This window comes from Mya arenaria, chromosome 5, assembly GCF_026914265.1.
Source record: "Mya arenaria isolate MELC-2E11 chromosome 5, ASM2691426v1".
NCBI classification, from domain to species: Eukaryota; Metazoa; Mollusca; class Bivalvia; order Myida; family Myidae; genus Mya; species Mya arenaria.
This window is the reverse complement of record NC_069126.1, coordinates 22,327,829-22,348,277: the sequence shown is the minus strand read 5'-3', so window position 1 is coordinate 22,348,277 and position 20,449 is coordinate 22,327,829. Positions and strand designations below refer to the sequence as shown.

Sequence of the window (20,449 nt, the reverse complement as noted above, 5' to 3'; positions counted from 1 at the left end):
CACAATTGATAATTCGGGTATTTTTTACTTTGGTCAACTTGTATTCAAACAGCTCACTGGCGCTATAAACCGGTAATAACTTGGGTCGCAGGTGTCGTTATTCTATAGACATGTACAAAAATGCCTTAAGGCGGTCCGGGTAAAAGTGTACATACAAGAAAATACCAATATATTTTTTTATAAAGCTCGGATGATAGCTGAACAAACTAAACAACACTATACTTTTATTATAATTGACAACAAACATTGATCCGACCATTTGAAATTAGGAGTGTATATGAACAGTATGAATTAAATTAAATGTTGGTAATAAAACATCAGAGAATATATATCACACTTCAACCGACGAGACACGTGAAAGTAATTGTTCCAGTGTCGTGATCTACTCTGATGTTGGCTATGCGCAAATTAGATGCTTAAACCGTAGTGACTATTAGCGGTATCTCCAAGTAATGTGAAATCGGTATATAATGTTCAAAGTCTATAAAATTAACAAAAATATTGCAATGTAATTACGTTTGTTTCTTTTTCTAGCATTTAAATATCACATATACAGAACTGCCAATGAGTATGAAAACAATCTTTATCTTTTTAATGTACACCAAACAGATCGAGGCAATCTTATACGCCGAATAATCGTCTTGCGAAATGTACACCCCGTTTGAATATATACAGGTCTAGTTTAAAGAGAACCAAGTATATCCTTGTAATAAGTTTTGGGACCTTCAGTTCCCTGCAAATATGTTGTTTTAAAATAGAAGTTATGTGATACTTTTGATGGTGTTTGTCTTCCTTAGAAGGTATACGTTTGCTCAAACCAGAATACAATTATGTAGTAATATCATATAAAACTAAATGTTCTGTTTTTCAGACAGATAGAAATGTCCAACTTAATAGATACGTCATCGGAAGAGCGTTACACGGGCTTAAATTGTTACGATTTGTTAATGTTGGGGCATGTGTGAGGTTGAGTTCCCGCAGGAAGTATTTATTGAATACATTGATCGTCCAATGGCGGTACAAACATTTTTATGAATACACAAGTTGATACACAATTGTGTTATTGTTTTAACACCTCGTTTTGTGGCCGTAAGATCTTTATATGTTTTTGATAAATATTATGGAAAGTGTAAGAATGAGTGCTAATAAACAGGATTGACTCACTGTGATTTCCGGTTTATTTTTAACTGACTGTTCATTGGTGGTTATCATCCCAACATGTACCAATGATGAAATGTATTCATAGTTGTGTTATGTATGTTGTCTTGTAACGAGTTGTCTATTGCTGAGCGTTGATCCTTCGGCTTTAAACAGGATATTGGTTAATATCTAGGCTACTTGACTTGACCCTAACGTTTCCATTGTTTAATTCTCACAAAATACATAATTGTATAGTTTTTTATTTTTATTTTAGGCAGACCATTAAAATCAGAATGCTTCGTTATTATGTGCCTAGCATGAACATTGGTATGTAAATTGGTTGATGCACATTGTCAGGAACTGTAACTGGTAACGCTCCGTAGTCAAGTTCAACAATTATCATAGACGATTACACCATGTTTGTTTTATTTCACAGTAACTTTACTTGATTGAAGGTTTTTTCTTAATTAAATGATACAAAATAAACTCATTTGTTAACAAACTAATTTCATTCAAAGAAGATTGAATTATGTCAATGTCGTTTAATAATGTCTTTAGCCCGAATGGTTTGACTATCAATGTTGTCGAATTCAACCCTAATATTTGCTTAAGGCTTTGGAAGCAAAGATACACATGCGAATATGAGACAGACTTAGGACCGGTTCAATTTTCTCGTCTAGGAGCATCATTCCTTCGATAGAATGTATTTTGACTTTGAAATTACCGTATATGCAGTTATACCCATGTCCGTGACAGTGCACTTTTAGCTTTCCGCAGTCTCGCACCACCTAATATGTTATTAAAAACAACAACAATTATATATTATATGAATGTGGATAAACTGTTAAAAGTTATGCACTGTCACTTCTTGTATCCAGAAAGTATAGACGCTTTAACAACTTAGTAATATGCAGGTACATGAAAGAGGGCAAACAATGGCTTTCCGCGATTTTTTAATGGTTAAAACTTAATTCTCACAAATAAATAGAAACATAAAACAACATAATTCTAAAACTATCTCTTTTACCCGTGTCATTAAAGGATCTTAAAGGGCCAATAACAGAAGTGGCAAACTATGAAGCTAAGATAATATAACCCGTATGATCGACTAAGATCCTTTAATAAACAGGCCTCATGGATCGTACAATAAAATAGTGATTTCTCAAAAAGTGTTCAAACATCGGGATGTTCATAGCGTCTCAAACAAGAAGTCATGCGTCGTTATGCTGGAGCAGACTCAAACATACTCACTGTGTTTCATACAGTGCATTAGTAAACAATAAACGGTGTCAATAATTTTGTTACCACTATAGGTGAAAAAATCGGCGCCCTAATTCACTGAATAATAGCTCGGCGGAGGATCCGTGGGAAACGAATGAGCCGATAGGTGATATACTCCACCCATTGGATAGATGGACGACGGCGAAGGGTTCAATCCATTATGAGTTCTTTGTGATCTTCTTTGCTGGTTTAGCTCTTGTTGAAGTCGTAGGTTCTCTTGAAGTAGTCTGTTTTCTTCCGTATGACTTTGTATAATGGCATTCGTACCCGTCCCACCATTATATAAAGCCCCAGTTTGTGTGGCATAATTCGTGTTCGTGCCCATTCCTTCAGTTCCAAATGTTGTCCCAGCTGCAACAGTTCGATGACCATTAACATGAACACCAAAATAGCGTCCATAAGTGGAAACAGTACATGCACCAAATATGCCAACACCTAGCGTCAATATACAACCAGCAATAGTTATACCAGACAGGGCTTTGACTTTGTCCTCATATCCAGTTGGTTCGTTTATGCCAGATCCGAAACCAGGGAAACCGCCAACGCCAGCGAAAAATATACCAATGAAACAGGCCATACAAAGGAGTATGGACAGCACATAGTGACGTTTCATCTGAAAAAAAGTAGTTTATCAATTTAGCACTGAAAAATAACTGTTAACGCCTTACGTTCGTTCAGTAAAAACATAAGTTGTTTTACCTAAGGCATCAGGTTTTGTGTAATATGAACAGTTTAAAGCATAACCAGGTATATCCGTGACATTTTAATGAACTATATCTATAGGCTTCCGCAACAGAAGGGCTAAGTTTGATAACGTAATGATACTTTTAGGTTTTTCATTACGTTATTGATTGTAAAATCTTATCATTGTATTAATCATCTATTCAGATCATCAATCAATCAAATAGACAAGATAGCCTATAGGATATTTTCATATTGATAACCAAAGGTTATTGTCAGCTCTGTAAACAGACACACGTTACAGAAATTGGTGGCAGCGGTTGGATCCCTCTATTGTAAAGTTATAAGGAAGTTGTTATGGATGAATTGAATACAACTTTGGAATCAGTTTCTCAAGTTGAAAAGCGAAAGGAGATGCTTAACACTAATGCGGCAAATGTCTTAACACATGATGCCACACAGACGTCTTAAAGGGCTATCAACATAACTATAGGAGACTTCTTTTATACCGGGGTAAGATTACGGCCAAAGTGATGACAGCACAGAAAACTTAAGGTTGGCTAGGCAATATAGTTTAGAACCGTGTAGGTCTGAGTGAAAGATTGACAATGGATCAAATGGTCTAAGCTGCATATGATGGACCAAGTAGTCTGTTAAATGGCTTTGTTACGATATCAATCGCATGGTGTTTGTGGTATCATGCTGGAAATTCCTATGCTTATAGCACTTTTGTGTAATAACTTCAAAATCAATTCTCTCCACCAAGAAAGACTGAACTGTACAGATGCGAGCGACGGGATCGAAGACAGAATGCATCTTCAACAGTGCTTGCGTAAGACCTTAGGTTAGGTCGTTAGTTTGAGATGCAATTACGCATTACGCATCTAGGCCGTCCAATATGCAGTAGATTTGAAAGCTTATCGAGCACACATACTTTTATAAGGCTTGTAATGGCAAATGTAAAATTAGGTGGACACCTTGTAATTTTTATTTGTCAACATTGCTTTTTGGTCCGGTGATCTTGCTGGTAACCTAATGATATTTTGTGTCAATTGCTTCAAATTAAGCTACAAAGTGTTCAGTTAAGGAATGAATTGCGGGCTTGATGTCATTATCGGGGTATGCACGCTATTGGGCTGGTCAAAGTGTGTGGAGGCCGAAGGAGCCCGCAATTTATTACGTATATTTACACGAACAGTTCATTATTTCTTTCAAGAATTGTTAAAACAATACTTCATTTCATATATGAAAATCCTTTTAGTAATCCTTTCTTACCCATTCTGTAAATAGAACGACCCGACTGTAACAGGAAACATTTTATCAAATGACGTCACAATAACGCGGGTCAAGAACAACCATTTAAAATCACTTTTAAACGTGAAATTGAAACACTTATAGTAACAATACATGTAACATATTATAAAAAAACAACCTTTCTTAAATGTTGATTCATATTTTACGGGACCTTGAAGGCTTCTGACACGATCCAAGCAATAACAAGATCATCAAAATCTATGTATATTGTTATGCAATGAATTGCGATTCGAACATATCCGCATATTTTGCGTTCATCGGATGATAACTGCAATTGCCGAAAGGCAGTTCATTTAAGGAATTGAAGATGAGGTGTAAATATAGCTCATTAAAGAATTGGCCAAGGATGTATAAACACTTACATGACACACATGGTGCATCGAAAAAAGTGCTCCTCTGCCTAAACATTATGAACGTCACAAGATATTACGGTTGAAATGTCTTTAACAAAGATTGTTCAAATTAAACAAAATGGTACGAGGTAGCTTCCAACCAAGCAATACAGTCATTGTATGTTACCGCACCGGAAAAAGCATCAACAGAACGTGAGCTTGATAATTAAAGAGTTGGCGATAGGCATCACCGCTAACCAAAGTAGAAAGACTACTTTTAAGTCATTCTGAAACATTCTATTAAATGATGCTGGTCTTGACTGGACAGGCATCATGCAAGATAAGACTGACACAGGCAAAATGCAGCCACAATTATGACAATAATATTATAGACAAATAAAGAAAGTGACGAGGATGATTCTGCCGCATTTTGACAGGTAAGTTTTAGTAAGTTTGTTACTGAAATGTTAGGCTTTCTAACGTTTAAATGATAAATCGAAATAACAAAATAATCGTCAAGTTACATAATCGTTATACCCGAAGTAAACAAATGGTATTTTATTCTTATTTCCTACCACATTGTCGACAATAATGTATGAAACTGGATAATTCAGTTATGTTTTCATCATTATTTCTTCTATTTGTAAATCATACATAGGATCTATTTGTCCTCTTTCTTAGCGTTTGAGCAATACCTGGCAAATTCTGCTCTTTTTCTCAGTATCTCGATCTCTGTCATACATTTTCTGCAACTTTTGATCTTTCCTAAGTCGTTCTCTACGCTTCCTAGACTTCATTGTGTTAATGTTTTCAACAGTTTGTTTCTTCATTTGTTTTCATATTTTCTATGTGATCTCTTTGGAAAAGGAAGCTTAACTACAAGGTTTTTCACTAGGGTACTTATTTCCTGTACAAAATTATAATCTGGAATATTTGCTATCCATATGAAAAAAATTGTCCCCTGTGCACTGAAATGAAGCATATAATACCTTGCATATATAAAAGCATTACATGAATAATTTCAATTTGATTTGATGTTTTTTAATTGTCATGATAAAATCAAAATAGAATATTTAAACAAAATATGTTATCTTATGTGCCTCAATACTGAAACTGTATTTAAATTAATTTGATAAACCTTTAAAAGTAAACATTTAATGGCTTTATAATCAAATAATAAAAAAAAGTTTTTATAACACACTAACCATTAAGTTGCTAAACTAGCAAGTGATGCCTAAATATAACATACACATTTCTCAGAATGTGGAAATCATATTTGTTAGTTTATGAAATTTTATTGAAATCTGCTAAAACAGGATGTACAGGGGACATTGCTTTAAACCATGCAAATGCCTCAAATCTCTGTATGTGAGAGGCTGAAAACTGTTGTTGCATCTGTTGTAACTTTCTTCTCTGGTAAATACAGCAGAATATCATTTTATTGAAGAAATTATAGAAATCTGACAACTTACAACCGAAAAGGTGCACAGGGAACATTTTGGGATAATAAGTCATGCATCTGAGTTACGGACAAAATAATGTATGAAATAATAAAACTATGTTATTTATATAAAGCTGGCAGGTTAAAGTTATTAAAATAACATAGTAATTTAATATAAATAGTGCTTAAATGAAATGGTAGTGTTCTCAATGTGAATCGAATATTCTATCGTCTTTTTTAAATGAATAGGGGTCCGTCATATGACATTAAAATTTGGTTAAGATAATATTTTTTTTTTTATTTGAAGTATGTTTTTTTTTTAAATGAGAAAGGGTTAAGTTACATAAAATCAATAAAAAAACTATATCATTCAGTTTCAAAAAATAAAACACATTTGAATAAAGGTCTTCATGTAAAATGTCACACTTTTTTGGGTGCACAGGGGACAAATTTAGCAACATATTCTTACATAACTTTTCTGCTGATTGAGCCATTCATTTGAAACTCAACAAATTTCTTAACAAGATTAATTGGCCCATAATGCGCATGAAAACACTTCCCAAAAGTGAAAGGAATAAAAGTTAGGAGAGATAAACGAAAAAGCCTCATTATTTTGAAAACCACCCACATATTCTACTTTTGCAAAACAATGAACAATGAATGAGGTGGGCAGTTGGAGTCTTTTTCAGCAGTTATAGCAGGAGTTCTGTTTATACGTTACTATTGCCAAACCAAAGGCAGATCTATGTCAGTCCCTTGCATATTCAACATCTTCTTGTGGACAAGATGTGGATGAAAAAGCTAGACTTTGAGAAGAGTATACAGTATGCAGAGAGTTTACTTAAGATATCAATGTGCTCTAAAAATGTGTATTTGTATCTCACTGATGAAAAATAGAATTGAAAAACTTTTATTTGAATATATTTGAACTTAAATTGTTGTTTTTCTACTCATTTAATGAAAAACATTTTATAGTAGGAATTATTATACCAGAAACTAGAGTTATTCTGTTATTTTTTCCTGTAAAATTCATTGCACTGAATATAAAAATGACATGTAAGCATTATAAGCAGGTATATATTGATAATAACACAATAATCCCTACAGTCGCAAGTTTTATTTAAATGACTAACCGTACGGACTATAGCCTTAAGCGTTTCAAAAGAAATCACCATTGTCTTAGCTTTTTTGTTGATGTCAGTGGCATGAAGGAAACCTGCTTTGGCCATTTCTCAAAAACTATCGCCAGATGCAGTATGTTAATGTGTAGCAACTTCCGTAACTATGTTTTAAATAACCTCTGAGTAAATTTCATTTTTGACATGATACAAACACACGAATACTTCCATTCTCTTCTCGGCACTCTTGTAAATTTGAATTAGATGAAGAAAGTTAAATGTGGAGACGATCGGAGAAGAGGTTGCGACTGTGCCTACCTCATCTAGGAGTCGCCATAAAATTCCCTTTCTAGTAGCTGATGCCGATAAACCCGGATAGTTCTACCATTGGAAAGAGTATCTTGAGCAGTTTTTTAAGCCAATGAAAAAACATTTGAAATTACCACCATTTTGTAAATTTAGTCATGGTAACATATGTCGTCCTATCACTATAAATACATTCGTTATTCTACCTTTAATAAGAAATTAAAATCTCTATTACATTTCAATTTCCAAACAAAGATTATACTCTGTTTTAACTTGTCAAGTGACTACCCACACTTGCATAATAATTTTCTTCATTTAAGTTTGTTGTTGTTGTTGTCGTTTTTTTTTCTTTCCAGTGTAAAATTATAATTTGACTTACATATGATTTTTTATTAATCCATATTTTCCGGCTTTGTGCAGTGTAGAGAGTTTGCCGATTACATAAGGTCGAGTTTGAGATAATGGATCCATGAAACAGTTGGTTTTATCTGAAAACCCTTTCAAAGTCGGCATCAAGGGCATGTACCTCGATCGGCTAAGGTCTTTTCATGGCATAATCGGAGAATACTACAGAAATGACATTGACACTGGCATAACTTGCCCAAGATCGTTTTAACCAAAGAATTGAACAGATGTGGACATGCTTATTTACTTTTTAACGATGTTTGTTTGCTCTTGTGTTGTGTTTGTCATTCAGAAAATAAAAATAACGCTCCATTTATCCATCTAAGATAAATGAAGGATTTAAAAGGTGATTTGTTACAGTTACAATGGTAGCAAAAGTCCTTGTTATATCAGTACCATTTCATATTTACAAATGAATCAATTTTTGCATAGCAGGGTGAAATTTGTTTTTTAACTATTGTTGTCTATTGTACAATAACCGAATCATCTAGTTGTGGATATTTTACCGATTTCCCTTGATAGCTTAATTTCAACCCATTTCTGAATGCGAGTAAAAAGTGGTTCATTTTATATATCTTTTTTATACAAAACACAATTTACTCTGATGAAGGCAGGTTTTGTAAGAACAATGTCATTATTGATACAGGCTCAGCATGAAATCAAATCACCTTAGAAGTAGTTTTCATTAACAGTGCATTTGATATTCAAAGACCACTTTATAGATATATGTTTGTGCACCAGCTGTTTATGCGAAAGACCCAGGACACGAGTACATGTACTCTGAACATTGTTTCAGACAGAATAATCTACTTCTCTGACATACAACTTGTAACTGAGTCGTCGAAAGCTGTTGTTTAATACACAACATTCCACATCGAGTCAGATTTAGAGTATCAAATTTTAATGTTATTTTTTTTTTTTCATTTCGAATCATATATATATATATATATATATATATATATATATATATATATATATATATATATATATATATATATATATATATATATATATATATATATATATATATGGTCAAATCCACATGTACTTTCTTCACTCCAAATTCTCAAGTACAACCTGTTTACTGCCATAATCGATAAATTTTGGCTATCTAATGTCTTGTCTTGTTGATGTCCCAAGAAGCAGAAAATATTATAAAACTGTTTAATAACACAATCGCACTTCCTGCGTTCAGGGTTTTTTATTCATTTATTTTCTTGCCTCATGAAATGAAATTAAATATTATCTCTTGTAAGTTATGATAAGTCGAACCTCAAAATGACATCCGAAAACTCAACTTGTCCGAAATGAATGATTGTAATTTACCTTCACATTAACTTCTTTACCATGTGGTCTTATTCAAGAACCTGCTTTGAAGTTCAGTTACAGGTTAGTATGTACCATATGCATGTGTTAAAACATAATTCAGACGGTTTGACAAATTAGTTATTTCCAAGAAAATTTTATTTCCGATTTGTTATTGGTAACATTCTCAAGTTATCGACTTCCGTTTCTGGATGATAGAATATGCCAGTTTGATTTACTTCTGGAAAACAAAACTTATATCGTGTTCTTCTTAAAGGTTTTGTTCAGAAAATTAAAAGAAAATAATTATAAAACATTTATCTTTAAGAAATACTATGAAAGAAATAGTAGTCTGTCACTGCAAAATTATAGGTGCGGGCACTAACTACAAGTTATATTTGATGAGCATGATATCCCATTATTTTGGAACGAAATTGTTAAAGCTGAAGAAAGTGAGGAAAATGAATTGAGGAAAAACAGTTGGACAGGACTGAGTATTAAATGAATTTTTGAAATACATTTCTTTATGGTTTAGAATGAAGAGATTATAAAAAATGTGTACTTTTTTAACGAAATGTTTGATATGAAATACTTTTCCAGAAAATTGTATGAATGCTTTTTCATACCTTTGCACATAAATGGTGATGTGGAAAATGTAAGCAATTAAAGAGATATACCTTTGTTAAGGACACTTGTCAAGTTGTAACAAAATGTTATTGAGAGACATAAGGAATGGTTTACAACAAATTATTTTTATATTAAGGCATAATCCGGCTTAAGAAATAAGATGGGAAATGTAGACAATATATTTGTATTACATGGTATATATATATATATATATATATATATATATATATATATATATATATATATATATATATATATATATATATATATATATATATCATTTGTTAAACAAGTTGTAGGCAGCCATTTTTTTGACTTTACAAAGGCAATACTGTCAAAGAAAGTGTATGGTATAAATTGAAGAATTTTAATAGGAAAAAACTATGTGTTTTATCTAATAGTGCCAATGCATGAACAAAAGGGTGAAATATACAAATCCGATAAGTAATGACTTTTCATTTCTAGTCTGTGTACAACAGGGTGAATATCTATATGTTTATGTTGTTTGTACCTATATGATAAAGAACAACATTTTATGTTTAATGGCCACGATACTGCTGATTGTTGAAGATGGAAACTACGTGTCAATATCAATAAAACAAAAACATATGATCTTTAAAAAGGGGGAACATGTCAGGAGAATTATAAGATTTTTGTATTAAGGACAACAATTGGAGATTGTGAAAAAACCTAATAAGGAATAGTATTCACAAATTGAGGCTCTTTCAGTACAACATTTGAAGCTGGTCATATTATAAATGCTTTATTATCAAGTTAAATTTACTGGTATGTACAGTAAGTCACCATTTGTCTTTTTTTAAATTAACTAGCATATGTGTTAAATTATGGTTGTGAAGTTCGGGGTTTACAAGAAAATTTTAAGGTATTGAGTGTTGAAATCTTTGAAAAACACCCCTGTTGTTGGAACTCAACCTCAGAATAACTTTACTACAAGAGAACTTGGTTGATCTCAATAAAAAAGTTGTTAAAGATAAAGATCAATGTTCTGATCATTGTATAAATATATATTATAATCTTTTGGATTCCATGCTTATGTCAAAGTTTGGGTGATTTACATATATTTAATATGAATTTCATTTCGTCTTTGAATGAACTTTGAATAACAATTTAAGAAGACAATATATTAGCAGCTACAATTGGATTAGACCAAATATACACAAATTGAGCCGATAACACATATAAATGAGACTATATGCAGAAGGTTATCTATGTTTACCCATAAAGCCGTTACTTTAAGGAATACAGTCTTCTTTGTTTGAAAACATAATATTATTATACATGATATTATGATGCTTCTAACCATCATCTCCTTGCTATCTTGTATTTGTTTAATATTTGTGGTGTCTAACTACAAATTATATAAAGACATGTCTTGTACTGTTTACTCTTGAAATCTACTGTTTCTGACTTTTTCACAAAACGTTCTCACTTATATGCTTCGTTAGATCGAAAACACAAAGACAGTAGTTCTCAAACATGTGTTTCTTATTAAGTAATAGTAAAAGAACTACCAAAACAAAAATGTCTTTTTTGCTCCTTTGTACCTCTGCACTTCGCCACATAAATCAATGATATTGCCTTTGAATGATATTTGATTGACCTGCATGTGGATGATGCTACTTTATTCTTATCATACCGAATAAATTAACGTGCTTTACACATTAAGTAAAAAAAGCGCATCGAAGTGGTGAAAACAATATGACTGTTTTATTGTACAAATGTCGTATAAATACGGATTCATTAACAGAAACGCTCCGAGGAAGCCAATAATTTGCCTCAAGATGGTAATGCCAGAGGAGATTATGACCAATGATATTGACGAACGTACTAATGTTATGCCAGAGAAAATTTGTCCAACATTAGTGACGAGCGTACCGATGCTTTGCAAAAGATTATATGTCGAACGATAGTGACGAGCGTATGTGTGGTCGATGCTTTGCAAGCCTAAATGATGTCAAGGGATAAAGACGAACGTTCAGGTACTTTTCAAGAGATGATGATGTCCAATGAACATTCGAAAAGTAGTGATGCTGCAAAATATGAAGAAATGCACACTGAGAAAGTTTAAAACCCGGATATAATTCTTCAATAGTATCCTGCAACACTTGCAACATATTATTCCGAGTAGAAAAAAATTACCACGTACACCTTGAAGTTAATACTTTGGAACACCCACTTCATTGCAACTGATGCGAGAAGAGAGTCACTGAGAGTGAAATCCATACATGTATCTTTCATTGCAACTGTTATGAAATAATGGAAACGGATAAGGTTACGATTTTTTCATTAATGTTTCCTTATCTCATGAAGCTATCATGTTCTATAATTTCCATTTTGCACTTTATAGATATTTTACTCGGTCCTTGTTTTACAGATAATTTTGTCGAGTTATCGATGATTTTCAATCGAAACTATTTTACATAAAACTTATGTCAAAAACTACAGAAACAAGCTCAGTAGCAAACAGTTTCAACATAAACCCGGTTTACTGGCACTGGGTTAACGCCAAAGACATAGAACACAAAAACAAAAATCAGAAACAAGAAACATAGAAGAACAGCACAAAACTCCATAAACAGCAAAAGTCCTGTCGTTTATCGTACAGCGTACACAAAACTCGTACACAAATCGTATACATAAAGCCTGTGTAGTGAGAGAAAGTTGACTGAAGGCTCCTATTTGTAGCAAATTTATTATTTTCCTTAGAGGTAAATTGACCATTGTTAACGTTTCTTATGACACAAAGAAATCACACGTGAAGGTATATATCAATCTTCTTTAGAAATGAAGAGTTATTTAGAATTCAAAAATAAACGAGAAAATGAGATCACATTGAGGATCGGCAAAGCTCATCGACTAAGCATATAGCTTGATGAAAACTTAAATGACCCAATGTAAACTACCACACGTGTTAGTACCTTATAAATGCAGTTGATCGCTGTTTTTTATTGCTATAGATAGATAATCTGGGCGGTTAATGATATTTTGATATTGATATCTCCCTTTTTTAATTCTTCGACACTAACCGTGCTTTGAATTTCTCTTTTCTTGATGTCATCATTGTCGATATCGCCGCCTTTCGAAACGATTCTGGTAGACACCATTGTGTGGATCAGACCCTGTAAAATGTAGGAATCGTAAACAACCTCCTCCTCCTCATCATCATCGTCGGCATAATCGTCATCATCATCATCATCATCATCATCATCATCATCATCATCATCATCATCATCATCATCATCATCATCATTATCATCATCATCGTAACCACCACCGTGAAACCACCACCACCACCACCACCATCATAATCATCATCATCATAACCAATCATCATCATCGTCGTCGTCGGCATCATTATCATCATCATCAACAACACCATGACACCTCCACCACCACCACCATCTTTGTCATCATCATACGTACCAAACATCCGACAATAAAGCATCCGAGGTAATATGGTGGTCCAAATCCGTTTTCCGGGTACATGGTAACGGCGATGATTCCCATGATCAAGAGTCCGGCAGTCAACAGTCCCATCAGACCGGCTAAAATCTTGTATCTCTTAAGAGCCACTACACGGCCTTCCTCTGTTAAAATTATCAACGTTCATGTTTTGTTATGCATTCTTTCAAATAACGACAGGTTTTAGTTTTGTTGTTGATGGTGTGCGTTTAAATCAGTAGATAACGAGCGACCATGCCATTTGCAAGGAACAGTTGCAAAACACTGAATTATCAAGAAGGCGATGAATTATATATATTTATTTACTTGTAATATTATGATTTTAAACCAAATGTCATTTCAATAATCATTTGACCATTGATTCCCTTTTATTGATATTTTTTTATAAAAGCTCTGATAAATTTATATGTATATCAAACGAGTACATGTTTCTGACAATGTTTTTGTAGTAGACAAGTAAGATTTTGTGTGATTATTGAACAAATGTGAGGTCATGGTAATAAATCTAGTTCAAGCACCCAGTAGACTCATGTACCATTCAACCCGTGTTTCACTAACCGTTCAAATTCGGTGATCCCATCATTTATCGGTAAAGCTATTTTGATAAGTATGTGGTCTGTTTATGGTGTTTATGTGGTGTTTTAGATGTGTGTCTCTAGTTCATTGCTGTTTGGGTTCTTGCCTTGCGCCTCTGAACAGTGTTTATTGTTGAATTATTGATTACAGGGCTTATCCATGTAGGTTTAATTGTATTAATAACAAGAATGATATGTTTATCAAAACAATCTTTTAATGGATCGAGACAGATACATTCGACCAGAACAGAACGTACATGTATATACTTATTATCACTTTTAAGAATCTAATCTAGTTTACTGTATAAAGATACGTAGAAATAGAACAATTGCGATAAATAATCACTATTTTACCTTTTAAACTGTTTGATGTTCAAATAAAGAAATATTCATTTAAATCTAACAGAATAAACGTACGAAAATATATAACAGTTGTATATGGTTTATTGATACAAAAAGAACGTACCTTCACTTGCCATTTGTTAATGTCTACGATATATGCACCGGAGTATTGTACTTCCGTTTTATTACGTAATAAGAATGGGTGAATTCAGGTGATTGTATTTCAAAAAAGTAGTTCAAGTACATAGGTATAAACAATACAAACCCATTCATTACAAATATCTGATCGATACGCATTCAGAGTGATCCACAATGCCCTAGTATGGCTTCGATAAACAGCAATGAACGTATACAAGAAACATGGTAGGGTAGAAAGTTAAGCAATGGTTCTCTATTATTTATTTGATTGTTGCCGTATATGCATTCAATTTCATGAATAGTTGGAGCAATATACGCTAGTTGGAAGAGAAAATGTTAAAGGAGTATACTGTTTTGTCAAACATCCACGGTTTAAAACAAAACAAAAAATACAAAGAAAAAGTCATCGAACATGCAAACTAAATGATCGTAACAATGCTAAAACATAATTTAAATTTTAAATATGAGCTAAACGTGTTATCATTAATAATATTAATAATAATTTGACAGAAAACCTAAAATATGCTATTGAAAATCATCGCAATAACTTGGATTAGCAAAACTATTTTCAAATGAATATGTAACGTGCCGACTGTATGTACAGTTGGTGTCGTAGAGCTTAATATATGGATCGCTCTTGTAAATCAATCTTCCGTAGTATACCTTGCCTTATTGTTGAAACTATCAAATTAATCAAGTTTTTCATGCTTTATGGTAATATGAAATCTTATCAGTTATATCGTTTTTGAAAGAAGAAGTGAAATTATCCAATTTTGGATCTACTTTTAAACTCAACTATAATAGCCTCCCTTTTGATAAAAACCGGGTAGCTCACATGAAACAGTAAAATATGTTAATATAGAACTTTGATATTAAATACAGACTAGATATGTTTAAATAAAATTTTATCTAGAAAATAGTCAAAACTAACCTTTTATTATGGAAACATTTTTATTCCCTCAAACTTTTGTTTATTCAACAATATAGATGCATTTTACATTTCATAGTAAATCATTACATAATACAAAACTTACAAGCATGATATACCAAAGCAGTAAATTTATGTACCAGTAATCAGTAATAATTGAAATACTACGAATGTACAAATAAACCAAGAACGACTGAAATAAGGGGGGAAAATGGAAGGGGAAGAGAAAAAAATATCATAAAACATGCATGTAAAAAAAAATATAATTGTTTATCTGATACATTGTATTATTCTTTAGTATGAAAACTTGAAATCTGAAAAGTGTAGTTACAAGAACAAATTTCTTACAATTGCCCAATCATTTTTAAATTTATCTGAAATATTTGCATTTTCATAAATGTTCCATGCTAACTGAAGGCTATTTTTGAAACCAACAACTGTTGAAACACACTTTTTTCTTTTACATAGAAAAATAAATTTCTTATATTCTAATAAAAGTATATCAAATTTGAAATTATTATTTCCAGAACCTAACAATACACACATACTATTAATGACAGTACTTGAGTCATTAATATTCAACTTATGTACCATATCCTGCAATACCCAATACAGACTAATGAAAAGGTTTGTAAATAATGGAAGTAAAATTGCCTTAACTACAGTAAGCCTGCCAATTGGTGTTAGTTTCCTTTTTTTCCAATACATATTGCTGTTTTTAACTTTTAACAATTTTTCATCAAAATTTATCTTACCCCAAATGGGTAAGATAAATTTTGATGAAAAATTGTTAAGTTTAAATGCACATCAAAATGTAGCCCAAGTAATTTGAATCTAGTACATCCCCCTGACAGTTTAAATTTTGTTTTATGGATCGTGATGAGTATTTTAGTGGTCCTATCCAAACTAATTTGGTCTTATCATAATTAACTTTAAGCCCTGATAATTGTGAAAAATGATACAACCAATCTACCACCGTTCTCACTGTTTCCTCAGTACCATCTAACAGAAGAGATGTATCATCAGCAAATTGTGAGATCTTATATTCCTCACCATCAATATCAATATATGTACCTTTTACAGTTTCATTGTTTCTTATCATAATTGCCAGAATTTCTGAACATAAAATAAACAAATATGGAGAAATAGGGTCCCCTTGTCTACATCCTCTTTTTATCTTAAAAAAACTCAGACAGGTGTCCATTTAATTGGATCGCAACTTCTGTATTATACATAAAAATTCTTATCCATTTTTTAAACATATCACCAAAATTAAACATTGACATAGTATTTTCAATAAAATTAATAGATATGGAGTCAAACGCCTTTTCAAAATCAATCAACATCACTAGGCCAGGATTTTTTTTAGCATCGCATGTTTTCATATCATACAACAATCTTGTGTTTTCACTTATATTTCTACCTTTAATGAATCCTTTTGAAACTAAGGTATCTAAAACATTTTTCAATCTGTTGGCTATACTTCCTGAAGCTATCTTGTAAATAACATTTAAAAGAGCAATAGGTCTCCAATTCTTCAAAAACTGTTTAGGCTTACCGGTATACATACAATGGTTCCCAATTTGATATTTCTAGAAAATGAATTAGATAAAAAAAGCATGATTAATCGCTCTTAAAATAAACTTTCCAATATCTTTCAAAACATTTTATAAAAATTTACTGTAAAACCATCACAATCAGGACTTTTATCATTTTTTATTTGTTTGACAGTATCTGAAACCTCTTCATATGTTAAAAGTCCCTCTAAAGAGTGATGTTTAACAATCTCTTTCTAGCTTTAACATTGTTATTCATAGATTTGTAATTCTTGTAGTCCAACTCTGGATTTAGCACTAAATTATAATCTCCACAAATTATATACCTATCTACATTATTAAATGTATCTATTTTATTAAAATCATATTAAAGAAATTAGGACATCATGGATTGGTGCATACATATGAGCTAACAAGAAAACCATATCATTGTACATACTTCAATCATAACAAAATTTCCACTATTATCTTTTACTACATTACAAATTTTCACATTCAAATTTTTCTAATGAAAATAGCGACTCCTCTAGCATTAGATTTACCATGACCAAAAAAACATTCTCCATTCCATTCTGAATATATCGTTGTCTCCTGCTCATTTGTAAAATGTGTTTCCTGAATACAGGCTATATCAACTTTTTTTCTTTAAGTAAATTTAGTATATCAAGGCGTTTTTTAGTATTGTTAAGCCCGCGGCAATTATAAGAATACGCTATCAAATTAGACATCAGTATATGTTGTGTCTACATACCCATTCAGACATCTATAATAAGTGTAACTACATTTTATAACAATGAACTCAACAAACATTTTTATGTAAAAAATATTCATACATTGTATGTTAAAATTTACAAAAACAAAACAAAAGGAACATAAACAAAAGGGCCAATTTGAATAACTCAAGTTTTCACTTATTACATAGAACTATTTGTATACTATTTACATAAACATAACTTATAAAAACTTCAATGACTTAAATAAAGTCCAAACTTAAAGGTCATTATGTATGACAAAAACTTATCAACACCTGATAATTGCAGTAAATAACATTTCTTCATACAATATATTGAATAAAAGATCAAGTATTTAACAATATGGCAATCACTGACCGATCACAAGGCAGCATTTACCTGTTGGGGTCTGGTTTTAGTTGCAAAAGTACCTTAGTTTTTATCAACGGTAAAAAGTATATATATCTAACAAAACATTTCTTGTTTACGATATATGACATATAATCTAACATCTTGAAAGTAGGTTTTCCCTCCAGGGTCTGATGAGAGACACCAAAAAAGCAACATTAAATTACTAATGTATGCATAACAGATATCTTTAATACTTTAAACCTGAAGCTTCCCCGGCAGTCCTTGGATGAAATAAATATCGATGAAGTATATACCTTTAAAACAACAAGAAAAGGGCATCAGACCAAAACATGATTTTGAAACAAAATGGCCAATAATGCAATGAAAGCTATAGGAACTAGCCCGATAGTCGAATATTAGAACAATAAACCTTGTTAGAGGCACAATATAAGAGCACTAACGACAATTAACTAAATACACACCGCTTACACAGGTTTCCGGTGCGTTGTTTTGACCCCTCACCCCATCTTCTACCCCCGCCCCGTCTACAACCCACCATTATTTCCAAATATCTCAAAAATATCCAGATATTGTTTAAACATCATAATTTGACATTACATCAATCTTCTGACAATTTCCCATCTGTGACAAAGTATATTATAGAAAGGTAGACATGAGATACTGAAAATACACATCTACTGGCTATAAACGTCATAACTTTGTCAAAAAGTTGGAAATGCCTGACAAAAAATGGCTCTTTTCGTTGGAAGGACCCCCTCTATAAAACAAACCATCAAAAATACCATCGCTCTTCAAATGTAAAACATCTACTGCCAACATGGCCAATTGAAAACACGTCTGACTGATTTCTAATCGCCGATTTGGCCAGAGTTACTTATTTCAACATGTGCCATTCACCGATAATTTGGAATGGTATGACAAACTAATAAATCTACCTATAACAATTATGTGTCTGTAATCCGTTTGTCGAAAACAAACGATAAAAATAGTGTTGTTGTTTTTCTTTCAAAGTAAATTCAGTCAACGTCGCCCAGGGGCTTGCTGACTCATTCGGATTTGCCTCGGATGGTATCCTTGCGTAATAGAAGTAAAAAAGGCGGGTTTGTTTGAAAGGTAAAATTCTGTTGTTTTTTGTTCGCGTGAACTCGTTTATTTCTATTGATCTACAAGATCTAGGTGTACAAGATGTCAATTGTGACGAGGTTAGTTCATAAGACCTGTAAACAAAATGCATTAATGTTTATTATGATTACTTCGAAAGTCCAGAAAAAAATACGCTGCTTGATGGGCATTGTCCAGGCCAAAGAAAAAAATGATTCCCATCTCCGTCCTCCCCTATCCGAAACCTCTGCTCCAACATTCTTTATTTACAGAAAAAAACACACAGACTAAATCAGAAATTCACAGAAGTTAATAACATACATTCTTGCATTACAGAATGATTTATTGTTTCATTCTATGCATTTTTCGTTGACTTTATCAAGGTATATATATCATATATATATATATATATATATATATATATATTTATATTGAATTGGGTCGAATCCTTGTCCGGCATGAATAAAAAAATGCATATACAATTATATATAACAAGTAAAAACCTGACTTATTTTATTTATTTTAAGGGCTCAAAACTGCTTACAAGCTTGACAGCTGTAGATCAGTGGTAGAATGCATCCTCTAGAAGGATGATATCTTGGTTCGACTCCCAGCGATGGTAAGCTCTATTTGTAATTGAGGGCATTATACTATCTTTTTCATTAGATCTATTGTATGTTTACATTTTATATTTACCATGACAATAATCTTGGAAATCCATGTCTTATAAAGCATTAAGATGATTATAATTATTATTATGTTTTATTATCAAGGCTGCTCTAGAAATCAAACGGACTAATATCCCAATTTTAAAAAGAAAAATGTTTGTTAGGGTAACAACAGTAACATGACCATAATTTCAATTTACGAAAGGTCCTTTTTTATTTTTCTAATACTTTAATGTAGTATGTTACCATGAATGTTGTATTTGGCAATTATAATTCTACAAACAACATCGTAATGATTTAAAAAAAATGTAAAACCATCCCAATTTGATATATACTATTATTATACCTCACTGTTGTCTACAATGGTAAAATCCCATTACCCGAAAAGGGACATTTTGACTACAGAAACATTTTCAACCTTTTTGACACGTGACCAAGCGAAAATGCACTGTCAGGTCATGTGACCGCTATGACATTTTGAAGGTCATATAAGGGCAAATATCTGCTTCAATATTTTAGCTAAATCATGACGTGATTGCTTCCCTTATACACGTACAGTAGTGACGTCACTATTCAATGTGTACATAAAACCATCAGACGACAGA

The 20,449-nt window shown here is 32.3% G+C and overlaps 1 protein-coding gene across 2 annotated transcripts in view; it reads right to left on the bottom strand.

Moving 5' to 3' along the window:
• Window positions 1-2,082: 2,082 nt before the first annotated feature.
• The window catches only part of LOC128235363 (uncharacterized), a 30,206-nt gene continuing 11,839 nt past the window's right edge, over window positions 2,083-20,449 (bottom strand). The window contains exons 1-4 of one of the 2 annotated variants that reach the window (XM_052950172.1): window positions 14,475-14,513; window positions 13,395-13,558; window positions 12,998-13,090; window positions 2,083-3,034 (exon numbers count right to left, since the gene is read on the bottom strand). In XM_052950172.1, the coding sequence (XP_052806132.1) occupies window positions 2,471-3,034; window positions 12,998-13,090; window positions 13,395-13,558; window positions 14,475-14,487 (834 nt within the window). In that variant the 5' untranslated portion in view covers window positions 14,488-14,513 and the 3' untranslated portion in view covers window positions 2,083-2,470. Of the gene's footprint in view, window positions 3,035-12,997; window positions 13,091-13,394; window positions 13,559-14,474; window positions 14,514-20,449 lie in introns of those variants that run through there. The other variant, XM_052950173.1, reaches the window with a different exon arrangement.